This window comes from Nerophis lumbriciformis, linkage group LG14 (genome assembly GCF_033978685.3).
Source record: "Nerophis lumbriciformis linkage group LG14, RoL_Nlum_v2.1, whole genome shotgun sequence".
Lineage (NCBI taxonomy): Eukaryota > Metazoa > Chordata > Actinopteri > Syngnathiformes > Syngnathidae > Nerophis > Nerophis lumbriciformis.
Window position 1 is genome coordinate 42,613,824 of NC_084561.2, and position 13,292 is coordinate 42,627,115.

The following is a 13,292-nucleotide window of genomic DNA, read 5'->3' on the forward strand; positions in this document are numbered from 1 at the left end:
CAAAAAAAATATGTTTCCCCATCAATCTTTTTCCATTATCAAATCTTTTTTTTTTATAAATGCTCCAGGGAGCCACTAGGGCGGCGCTAAAGAGAGAGAGCTCGAGAAACCCGCTGGTCAACGGCTCGCCTCTGTGTTCCTATCTTGCAGGTGCGTGTTGCCCGTCAGGCATCAAGCTTTACAGGACGGCTGAGAACTCGCTGCGGCTGCACTGGCGCACGGCCGGCGGCGGCACGCGTTACACGGCTGAGATGTTCGGCAGCAGCAACTACACCTGCACCACATCTGCAGGAGAGAGCGGCTGCGAAGTGGCCAACGTCCAATGTGGGGAAGTGTATCACGTAATAGTGTCCCCGCTCACCGCAGACGGCAGTAAAGTCTCATTCTGTCCTCAGAGGATCTACTCAGGTATGGCGGCATATGAGTTTGAGTTATTTGGAACATGCATGTATACAACATGATGCATCACACATGCATGCATACAACATGATACATCACACATGCATGCATACAACATGATACTTCACACGTGAATGCATACAACATGATACATCACACATGCATGCATGCAACATGATACTTCACACATGCATGCATACAACATGATACATCACACATGTGTCATGTTTGTGTAATCATGTTTTGTTTTAAGTCATGTTTTGTTTAGTTTCTGTCTTTTTACTCCCTTGTCTTGTCACCATAGTTACCCATTAGTTTCACCTGTCATGTCACGCACCTGTTTTGAGTCACGCACCTGTTACTAATCATGTCCATGGTATTTAAGTTCATTCATTTTCCGTTGTTCGTCCTGACGACCTCACACCACATTTATGCTCCGTCCATTCCTCTAAGATCCTGCTTCATGTCCCTTGTCAAAGTAAGTTTTGGTTCCATGTTTATAGTCTTTTTGTTTTTCATAGTTTGTTCTCCGCCACTGTGCGCGCTTTCATTTATTCCTTTTTTTTTTGATAATAATAAATCATGTACCTTAATTCCCGTCTCGCCCGTGCCAACTTTCCGTTGCATCCTGGAAAAGCAAACTCCCAGGACCAAGTCTTGACAACATGCATGCATACAACATGATACATCACACATGCATGCATACAACATGATACATCACACGTGCATGCATACAACATGATACGTCACACATGCATGCATACAACATGATACATCACACATGCATGCATACAACATGATACATCACACATGCATGCATACAACATGATACATCACACATGCATAAATGCAACATGATACATCACACATGCATGCATACAACATGATACATCACACATGCATGCATGCAACATGATACATACCACATGCATGCATACAACATGATACATCACACATGCATGCATGCAACATGATGCATCACACATGCATGCATACAACATGATGCATCACACATGCATAAATGCAACATGATACATCACACATGCATGCATGCAACATGATGCATCACACATGCATGCATACAACATGATGCATCACACATGCATGCATACAACATGATACATCACACATGCATGCATACAACATGATACATCACACATGCATAAATGCAACATGATACATCACACATGCATGCATACAACATGATACATCACACATGCATGCATACAACATGATACATCACACATGCATGCATACAACATGATACGTCACACATGTATGCATGCAACATGATACATCACACGTGCATGCATGCAACATGATACATCACACATGCATGCATGCAACATGATACGTCACACATGCATGCATACAACATGATACATCACACATGCATGCATACAACATGATACTTCACACGTGAATGCATACAACATGATACATCACACACGTGTCACGTTTGTGTAATCATGTTTTGTTTTAAGTCATGTTTTGTTTAGTTTCTGTCTTTTTACTCCCTTGTCTTGTCACCACAGTTACCCATTAGTTTCACCTGTCATGTCACGCACCTGTTTTGAGTCACGCACCTGTTACTAATCATGTCCATGGTATTTAAGTTCATTCATTTTCCGTTGTTCGTCCTGACGACCTCACACCACATTTATGCTCCGTCCATTCCTCTAAGATCCTGCTTCATGTCCCTTGTCAAAGTAAGTTTTGGTTCCATGTTTATAGTCTTTTTGTTTTTCATAGTTTGTTCTCCGCCACTGTGCGCGCTTTCATTTATTCCTTTTTTTTTATAATAATAATAAATCATGTACCTTAATTCCCGTCTCGCCCCTGCCAACTTTCCGTTGCATCCTGGAAAAGCAAACTCCCAGGACCAAGTCTTGACAACATGCATGCATACAACATGATACATCACACATGCATGCATACAACATGATACATCACACATGCATGCATGCAACATGATGCATCACACATGCATGCATGCAACATGATACATCACACATGCATGCATACAACATGATAGATCACACATGCATGCATACAACATGATACATCACACATGCATGCATGCAACATGATACATCACACATGCATGCATACAACATGACACATCACACATGCATGCATACAACATAATACATCACACATGCATGCATACAACATGATACATCACACATGCATAAATGCAACATGATACATCACACATGCATGCATACAACATGATACATCACACATGCATGCATACAACATGATACATCACACATGCATGCATGCAACATGATACATCCCACATGCATGCATACAACATGATACATCACACATGCATAAATGCAACATGATACATCACACATGGATGCATACAACATGATACATCACACATGCATGCATGCAACATGATACATCACACATGCATGCATACAACATGATACATCACACATGCATGCATACAACATGATACATCACACATGCATAAATGCAACATGATACATCACACATGCATGCATACAACATGATACATCACACATGCATAAATGCAACATGATACATCACACATGCATGCATGCAACATGATACATCACACATGCATGCATACAACATGATACATCACACATGCATGCATACAACATGATGCATCACACATGCATGCATACAACATGATACATCACACATGCATGCATACAACATGATACATCACACATGCATAAATGCAACATGATACATCACACATGCATGCATGCAACATGATACATCACACATGCATGCATACAACATGATACATCACACATGCATGCATGCAACATGACACATCACACATGCATGCATGCAACATGACGCATCCCACATGCATGCATGCAACATGATACATCACACATGCATGCATACAACATGACACATCACACATGCATGCATACAACATGATACATCACACATGCATGCATACAACATGATACATCACACATGCATGGATGCAACATGATACATCACACATGCATGCATACAACATGATACATCACACATGTGTCATGTTTGTGTAATCATGTTTTGTTTTAAGTCATGTTTTGTTTAGTTTCTGTCTTTTTACTCCCTTGTCTTATCACCACAGTTACCCATTAGTTTCACCTGTCATGTCACGCACCTGTTACTAATCATGTCCATGGTATTTAAGTTCATTCATTTTCCGTTGTTCGTCCTGACGACCTCACACCACATTTATGCTCTGTCCATTCCTCTAAGATCCTGCTTCATGTCCCTTGTCAAAGTAAGTTTTGGTTCCATGTTTATAGTCTTTTTGTTTTTCATAGTTTGTTCTCCGCCACTGTGCGCGCTTTCATTTATTCCTTTTTTTTTTGATAATAATAAATCATGTACCTTAATTTCCGTCTCGCCCGTGCCAACTTTCCGTTGCATCCAGGACCAAGTCTTGACAACATGCATGCATACAACATGATACATCACACGTGCATGCATACAACATGATACATCACAACCATTCCATCATTTAATTCCACATACTGACATACTGAAGGTGTTAAGTGTTGTACGTGCATACAAATGTTTTGATATTACATATTTCTCTAAGATTATATTTCTCCTCTTTTGTTGAGAATAATTGCTGGTAACACTTTAGTAAGGGGAACACATATTCACCATTAATTAGTTGCTTATTAACATGCAAATTGGTAACATATTGGCTCTTAATTAGTCATTATTAAGTACTTATTAATGCCTCATTCTGCATGGCCTTATTATACAACCAGTGAGCTGTTAACTTAGAGTCTTCCCTCAATAACCTCAGAATTATTGCTTATTAGTAACCCTAACCCTAACCTTTTATGTTCCCCTAGTGTCCAAAAACCTCTAAATTAAGTCTTTGTTGCTTTAATAAGCAACTAATTTGTGACGACCGGGGCGCATGGTGATGCGGGGTTCGTTCTCTCAGGAATGCAGACGGGCGTCAGAAACCGCGTGCAGGTAAGAAGGTATTTATTTAATAAATAAGTTATACTGGAACAAAGAAAAGGGTGCTCATAGCACATAAGGCAAAAACTAAAAGAGCTAGCATGGGAGCTAGAAGGTAAAAAAGGAGTTTAGCGTGGAAGCTAGCAGGTTCAGAGCAGGAAAAAAAAGTCGTCATCTGTTGTATGAAAACAAACTACGAAGCAAGAACGAATGACAGGGAGGGCAGGCTTAAATAATAATGTCAGTGATGACAAACAGGTGCGTGTCGGGAACAAACGCGGCAGGTGAAAATAATAAGCAGCCATGGCAACAAACTCAGGTGTACAAAACAGGCACTCAAGGAGTCCAAAACTAACCAAAAACACAAGTATCTTGAAAACGTAAACAAAAAATATGATCCGGGCAGCGGATCATAACAGTACCCCCCCCCTTAAGGGACAGATTCCAGATGTCCCCTGGACAAACTAAAACCCCCCCAACTATAACAAAGTTCAAGAGTCAAGGGAGGGTGGAGGGAGGATTTGGCGGAGGGTCGCCAGGCCACGTGTCCCCGAATCCACCGGGGACGAGTCAGGTGGCGGCGGCGACGACTCCTCCTGCTTCCACGGCGACGTCTGCTCTCTCCTCGTCTCCGTTGGACCTTTCCAGGGCGCCGCCACCTTCCTCGCCCTCATCGTCGTCTCAGCGACCTCGGGTGGTCTGGCTGCGCAAGCGGCGCTCTCGGAGGTTAGAGTATGGACGCCAGTGGCGCAAACAGCAGCGACACCCGAGACGTAGTCGCGGAACTCTCCGGCTGCTGAACTTCTGGCGCCACTCACGCCCACCTTCTCGGCAGCCACGAATGTGGCCTTTCCGTGGTCGCCCGCCTCGCCTCCGGCAGCGGCGTTCCATTCGCCGCCGCCACCTGACTCGTCCCCGGTGGATTCGGGGACACGTGACTTGGCGACCCTCCGCCAAGTCCTCCCTCCGCCCTCCCTTGACTCTTGAACTTTGTTATAGTTGGGGGGGTTTTAGTTTTTCCAGGGGACATCTGGAATCTGTCCCTTAAGGGGGGGGTACTGTTATGATCCGCTGCCCGGATCATATTTTTTGTTTACGTTTTCAAGATACTTGTGTTTTTGGTTAGTTTTGGACTCCTTGAGTGCCTGTTTTGTACACCTGAGTTTGTTGCCATGGCTGCTTATTATTTTCACCTGCCGCGTTTGTTCCCGACACGCACCTGTTTGTCATCACTGACATTATTATTTAAGCCTGTCCTCCCTGTCATTCGTTCTTGCTTCGTAGTTTGTTTTCATGCAACAGTTGACGACTTTTGTTCTGGATCTGTACCTGTTAGCTTCCACGCTAGGTTCGGTTACTCGCTAGCTCCCACGCTAGTCTTTCTTAGTTTTACCTTATGTGCTATGAGCACCCTTTTCTTTGTTCCAGTATAATTTATTTATTAAATAAATACTTTCTTACCTGCACGCTGTGTCTGACGCCCGTCTGCATTCCTGAGAGAACGAACCCCGCATCACAATAATTAATGGTGAATATGTTCCCCATACTAAAAAGTTAATGAATTGTTGTATATTCTTGGGTAGCAGATCATATATAGTTTGCTTTGTGTATAATTTTAGTTATGGAATGTCGTGGAATTTCAGTATTTTCGATTCAATAAAGTGTTTGTATGTTCTGTATATCCAACATTATATATTATTCTAACTGATCTTTTTTGTAACACCGTTAATGACTAAAGTGTACATTTGTAGTTATTTCCCCATATTTCTGCACAATAATTAGTGAGCAGTAGAGATTATGAAGTGATTTTTGGTCTAGAACATGTTTTGCTTGTCACGACTTGGACTATGGCGTGGTTTGTTCTCCCGGGGTGCAAAAGATTTGGACCAGATGTGGCGTGAAGGGGAGTACATGATTTATTTTAACACTATAACTACAACAAAACAAAAAAAGGCAAACAAAAGGCGCGTACAAGGGCGGAAGTACAAAACTTGACTATAAACACAAAACTTGCACGACGGAAGAAACTATGAACAATGAAACAAAACTCGCAAACTATGGCATGGATAAAGAAAACTTAATTGGACGAGAAAACGGCATTGAAAAAGCGCAGCAAGGGTCATAAGGGTGTATGGACTAAGGCGTTACAAAGTAACGCGTTACTGTAACGCCGTTACTATCGGCGGTAACTAGTAATCTAACGCGTTATTTTTTATATTCAGTAACTCAGTTACCGTTACTACATGATGCGTTACTGCGTTATTTTGCGTTATTTTTTAATGTAGTATCGGCTAGAAACTGAGAAGATCTGAAAAAAGAGGCGCGCCGCCCGCTGTCTGTGTGTAGGTGTGTGTGGGGGGGGGGGGGGGGGGGAGGGGGGAGGGGGCGTGTCTGTGTCTACTATCAAGACGTCATGGCGAACCCCGAAGCCGAGTTTCTTAAAATAGAGATATTTTCAGTACGTTTCTTTTATCGACCACAAAGAAAAGAACATTTTAGTTGAACGTAAGTTTCAAATCTGCTGAAACAGCTACAAAAACAACATGCTTCGACGAAGCTAGTAAAGAGACACACACTTCACCTCCACCTCCAACAGCGGCTGGATTTTAATGAGGCACTGCACACTGAAGGTACACACACTCTGTCAATTCTCTTATATACTCTTTCATTTTAGACTTTTAGAGTGTTTGATTATCACATCACTCTAAATGTTTAGACTATAAAGTTCACAAACCTAAAGAGGGATGCTAGTGGGCCAGGCTAATATTTCCTTTTCTCTAAACTAAGTGGGGAAATGTGTAGAGTGTTCTGGGCTTCAGACCTGATTTTATTTCAGAATTCCTTGAGATAAAAAAAACCGCCTGGTTAGGCTTTATGTATGTAGTGTGTGCCTTTCTTGTTTTACAGCTATGTTGTTATTATGCTGTTTATGTTACTTATGTATGTTAAGTTGCAGTTTTAAAATAGTTTTGTCAATGTGTTCTGGTCTGAAACAAATTGGCCCTTTAAAACATATCTTTGTCTTTGTGTGTTGTATGTAGACCACATTGCTTAGCAGAGTTCAGTGATGCAAATGTATGTCAAGTTGATCAACAGATTGTATTATTCTCCAGTGCAATAACAGTACTAAAATGAAGGCTAAAAGGGCATTAAATGGGGCCTTAAAAAAATAAAAAAATATATATAAGTAACTAAATAGTTACTTTTCACAGTAACGCATTACTTTTTGGTTTAAGTAACTGAGTTAGTAGCTGAGTTACTTTTGAAATAAAGTAACTAGTTACTGGTTTTCAGTAACTAACCCAACACTGGTCATAAGGGTGTGTGGAGAGTATGAATGCGGGATGTCGCCAGAAAGACAAACTGAAAACAATGAACTTAAATACTACAGACATGATTAGTGAAAACAGGTGCGTGACTCAAAACGTGAAACAGGTGCGTGACGTGACAGGTGAAAACTAATGGTTGCTATGGTGACAAAACAAACAAAAGTGCACAAAAAGTCCAAAAACAAAACCGAACATGACTAAAAGAAAACATGATCACACAGACATGACATTGCTTTATTCATTATTGACGTTTATTCATTATGTTGTATATTTTTTTTTAACATGAGATTTCCAGTTCAATTCATCCTCAATCCACATACCTAGGAATTTGACAGAAGGTTATATATATATGCCTAGAAAATGGCTTTAAAAACTCCCTCCTAAAAAAACTAATTGGGCTTCATTTGTTTTATTTCTGCTCTTTCAGTCACGTGCATAGGAAGTGACGTCGGCACAGGTGAGTGCTTTTTATTTAATTTTCACATTTAATTATATAATCAATTCCTATTATAAAAATGTTTCCTTTTTTTGCAGTGATTTACAGAAGAAAGAGAAGTGTGGCTGAGCGGACTGTGAGTTGATGTACATACAAACACACATTGCCATGAAAAACGGAACTAAAAAAAACAACATACTGTAATTTCTTTTAAATGACTCAAAAGCCACATCTTCACCATGTGATAGAAAATCAATCAATCAATCAATCAATCAATGTTTATTTATATAGCCCTAAATCACAAGTGTCTCAAAGGGCTGCACAAGACACAACGACATCGTCGGCTCAGATCCCACAAAAGGGCAAGGAAAAACTCACAACCCAGTGGCGACGTGCTTTACACCACTGCATCCCACGCTTTGCATTGGACTTGGTGATGTATGGCTTAGATGCAGCTGCACGGCCATGGAAACCCATTCCATGAAGCTCTCTGCGTACTGTACGTGGGCTAATTGGAAGGTCACATGACGTTTGGACTGTGCAGAAAGTCTTTGCACTATGCGCTTCAGCATCCGCCGACCCCTCTCTGTCAGTTTACGTGGCCTACCACTTGGTGGCTGAGTTGCTGTTGTTCCCCAAACTCTTCACTTTTCTTATGATAAAGTTGAGCGAGGAAATTTCAGGACTGGATTTGTTGCACAGGTGGCATCCTATGACAGTTCCACGCTGGAAATCACTGAGAGCGGCCCATTCTTTCACAAATGTTTGTAGAAACAGTCTCCATGCCTACGTGCTTGATTTGATACACCTGTGGCCAGGCCAAATGATTAGTACACCTGATTCTCATCATTTGGATGGGTGGCCAAATACTTTTGGCAATATAGTGTACGAACACCAACCGATCATCATGGATGTTATCATTAATCCGGGTCATTGTATTTTCTCCGTATTTTTGGTATCGCAACCCATTTTCTCTCTGTGTAGCTTTGATGTAAGATACTTAGCTACAAAAGTAAAAAAAAAAGTAGCTAAGCGACCGCCAAGCTACTGGAAAATGTGGTTAGGCTACGTAGCTTGGTACTGTCCATCCATCCATCCGAGATCGTGTCGCGAGGGCAGCAGCCTAAGCAGGGAAGTCCAGACTTCCCTTTACCCAGCCACTTCGTCCAGCTCCTCCTGGTTGATCCCAAGGCATTCCCAGGCCAGCCGGGAGACATAGTCTTCCCAACGTGTCCTGGGTCTTCCCCGTGGCCTCCTACCAGTCGGACGTGCCCTAAACACCTCTCTAGGGAGGCGTTCAGGTGGCATCCTGACCAGATGCCCGAACCACCTCATCTGGCTCCTCTCCATGTGGAGGAGCAGCGGCTTTACTTTGAGTTCCTCCCAGATTACAGAGCTTCTCACCCTATCTCTAAGGGAGAGACCCGCCACCCGGCTGAGGAAACTCATTTGGGCCGCTTGTACCCGTGATCTTGTCCTTTCGGTCATAACCCAAAGCTCATGACCATAGGTGAGGATGGGAACGTAGATCGACCGGTAAATTGAGAGCTTTGCCTTCCGGCTCAGCTCCTTCTTCACCACAACGGATCGATACAGCGTCTGTAATACTGAAGACGCCGCACCGATCCGCCTGTCGATCTCACGATCCACTCTTCCTTCACTCGTGAACAAGACTTCGAGGTACTTGAACTCCTCCACTTGGGGAAGGGTCTCCTCCCCAACCCGGAGATGGCACTCCACCCTTTCCCGGGCGAGAACCATGGACTCGGACTTGGAGGTACTGATTCTCATCCCAGTCACTTCACACTCGGCTGAGAACCGATCCAGTGAGAACTGAAGATCCTGGCCAGATGAAGCCATCAGGACCACATCTGCAAAAAGCAGAGACCTAATCCTGCAGCCACCAAACCGGATCCCCTCAACGCCTTGACTGCGCCTAGAAATTCTGTTCATAAAAGTTCAGAACAGAATAGGTGACAAATGGTACTGCCCATCACTGTGAATTGGATATCATTTAACATCAACATTTGTTTTACTTATAACTTGACTCGTACAATTTACTGATTTTTTAAAAACGTTCAAATGCTGTGGTTGACTGTACAAACGCTTGAATTTCTAACCTGCAACTTGAATAAACGATTTTGTGTTCACAGCCCGCCGCCATACAACACACCTAGAACAATGTTCTCCACCATCACCGTCGTCCTTCTGCAACAGCCGTCCTCCTCCTCTGGATGCATGTTAGATCATCTAGTTCACGGGTGTCAAACGTACGAGTTTGCTAAGTATAAAAACGAGCCGAAATTTTGGGAATGAAAGAAACCGCTGTTCTAAATGTGTCCACTAGATGTCGCAATAGCAACTCTTTGTGTCTTTGTAGATGATGCTACACATGTAAACAGTCTCTCCAAGTTCCTCCTTCCTCCTGTTCCCCGGCCGCTACTGTTAAAAGCAACAGGTGATTAGATAACTCGTACCACCTGGGAAATCTAATCACCTGTTCAGCTGTGTCTCGCCACGCCCCCCGTCTGATGGTGCTCTGCCCTCAGCACCATGGACAGAGGCGGTGACCTCTGCTCCTGAAGGCAGCGCTGGCCACACCTCCCTCCACAAAAAAATAAACCACATGATGTTAGTGCACCAGTCGAGGAAAATGAGCAAACGACGTAAATAACATCCTGTAGTTTGATTTTGATATCATTTTTCTATCTTGATGGATTGAAAATGAACAGAACATTATCATTTATTCAGAAAGTATAAATAACAACAAATAAAGATACTATTAACCGCAACATGTAAGTGTACAAAAAACAACAACAACTTGTACATTTTTAAAATGTATTTTTAAACAAAGAAAACAATCTGAAGTTGTCTTTGTTTTTACGTTATCGTGCCGCGAGAGTAGTTTGACACCCCTGATCTGGTTGTAAACACACCTTCTTGTTTGTCCGTGAAACTTAGTTGCCATGTCATGAAATGATGAACGTCAACAATGATGTGTTTTGTAAACGTCCACTCTAATAAATAAAGTGACCAACCTTTCAGCTATTAGGTCCCGTCAAACATTTATTGACGATAAAGTGCAAACACTGCAGGTATTTTTCCACATGTACTTGTGACAATATAGCCTGGCAGTAAATATATTCCAGTTGTACATTCATTTTCTTTACAGTTTGTTCTGTTTAAAGACAAGATTCGAACATTGCACCAACTTGCTGCCTTAAATGACAATATTTTTTGCCCGTAAGATACAATCAAAGTCCAGATGTATTGTAGGGTCACATTGTTTTCGTGATTTTGATTTTGTACACCAACACTGTGGATTTGAAATAAAAATAATCATAATAATACCACTTTTTTCAACATTTAAAGCAGAAAACCTCCATATCTGTGCCTCAGTAGTATTGTCCAAATACTAATGGTGCCATGGACAGATTTAGTGTTTCCTACATTAATATATATATATATATATATATATATATATATATATATATATATATATATATATATTAAATAACAGCTACCAACCATTCACGAAACCCAACACAACACTCCAATACGTGCACCATGACAGCAACCACCCACCCACCACCACGAAAAGAATACCTACCGGAATCAATAAAAGGCTATCGATGCTGTCATCTAGCAAAGCTGAATTTGACCAAGCAACCCCCCCGTACCAAAAAGCCCTTGATGAAAGCGGATACAATTTCACCCTCACCTATGAACCCACGCCAGGAAACCAACCAAAAAAGAACAGAAAACGAAACGACATCATCTGGTACAACCCCCCATACAGCAAAAACGTCTCAACTAACATTGGCCACAAATTCCTCACTCTGATTGACAAACACTTCCCCAAAGGCAACACCCTAAGAAAAGTATTCAACAAGAACAACATTAAATTGAGCTACAGCTGTATGAACAATATACGACAAATTATCTCAAACCACAACAAAACAATTGCAAATGAGCCGTCGACCCCTGGACAGAGCGATTCCAAAACCAACAAAGGCTGCAACTGCCGCAAGAAACCTGATTGCCCTCTCAACGGGGGGTGCTTACAAACATCAGTTGTCTACCAATCTAAGGTAACACGCAAGGACATTAACACATCCGACACATATGTAGGATTAACCGAGGGAGAGTTCAAAACCAGATGGAACAATCACAAGGCTTCTTTCAGGAACCAAAACCTGCGGAATACCACAGAACTCAGCAAACACATTTGGGACCTCAAAGACAATAATGTTGAATATTCAATAACATGGCAAATTCTTGCATCCAGCACACCTTACAATAGTGGTAATAAAAGATGCAACCTATGCTTGAAAGAGAAACTGTTTATTATATACCGTCCAGACCTGTCATCCCTCAACAAGCGCAGCGAAATTGTCACAGCATGCCGCCACAGACGGAAACACCTCCTAGGTAACACATGAGCCAATCACCACGCCCCTAGGCCAGCCTGTACCCACCCACTCTGTGCCCTATATAAACCATGGTATGTGAATGCTCCCATTAAAATCTCCTGATGATTGAGGGAACCCCTCATGAAACAGGCCTGTAGAGATGAAATAGTCTTGTGATTTTTTTTCCCACACATACATATATTGCGCTCTACTACGGTATCGAGCACTATTTTTTGGATAACCTTATTAAGACATATATATATATATATATATATATATATATATATATATATATATATATATATATATATATATATATATATATATACAGTCGTGGTCAAAAGTTTACATACACTTTTAAGGAACGTAATGTCATGGCTGTCTTGAGTTTCCAATCATTTCTACAACTCTTATTTTTTTGTGATGTAGTGATTGGAGCACATACTTGTCGGTCACAAAAAACATTCATGAAGTTTGCTTCTTTTATGAATTTATTATGGCTCTACTGAAAATGTGAGCAAATCTGCTGGGTCAAGCACCAGTTCCATTGGCAGAAAAACAGGCCCAGAACATAATACTACCACCACCATGCTTGATGGTAGGAATGGTTTTCCTGGGATTAAAGGCCTTACCCTTTCTCCTCCAAACATATTGCTGGGTATTGTGGCCAAACAGCTCCATTTTTGTTTCATCTGACATCACATGGACAAAGATAAGACCTTCTGGAGGAAAGTTCTGTGGTCA

At 41.7% G+C, this 13,292-nt stretch overlaps 1 protein-coding gene across 1 annotated transcript in view; it reads left to right on the forward strand.

The window, feature by feature from the left end:
* The window catches only part of LOC133616849 (fibronectin-like), a 121,975-nt gene that overhangs the window by 35,766 nt on the left and 72,917 nt on the right, over positions 1–13,292 (forward strand). The window contains exons 10-12 of the mRNA XM_072914744.1: positions 151–408; positions 8,128–8,157; positions 8,235–8,272. Of these exons, the coding sequence (XP_072770845.1) occupies positions 151–408; positions 8,128–8,157; positions 8,235–8,272 (326 nt within the window). The remainder of the gene's footprint in view (positions 1–150; positions 409–8,127; positions 8,158–8,234; positions 8,273–13,292) is intronic.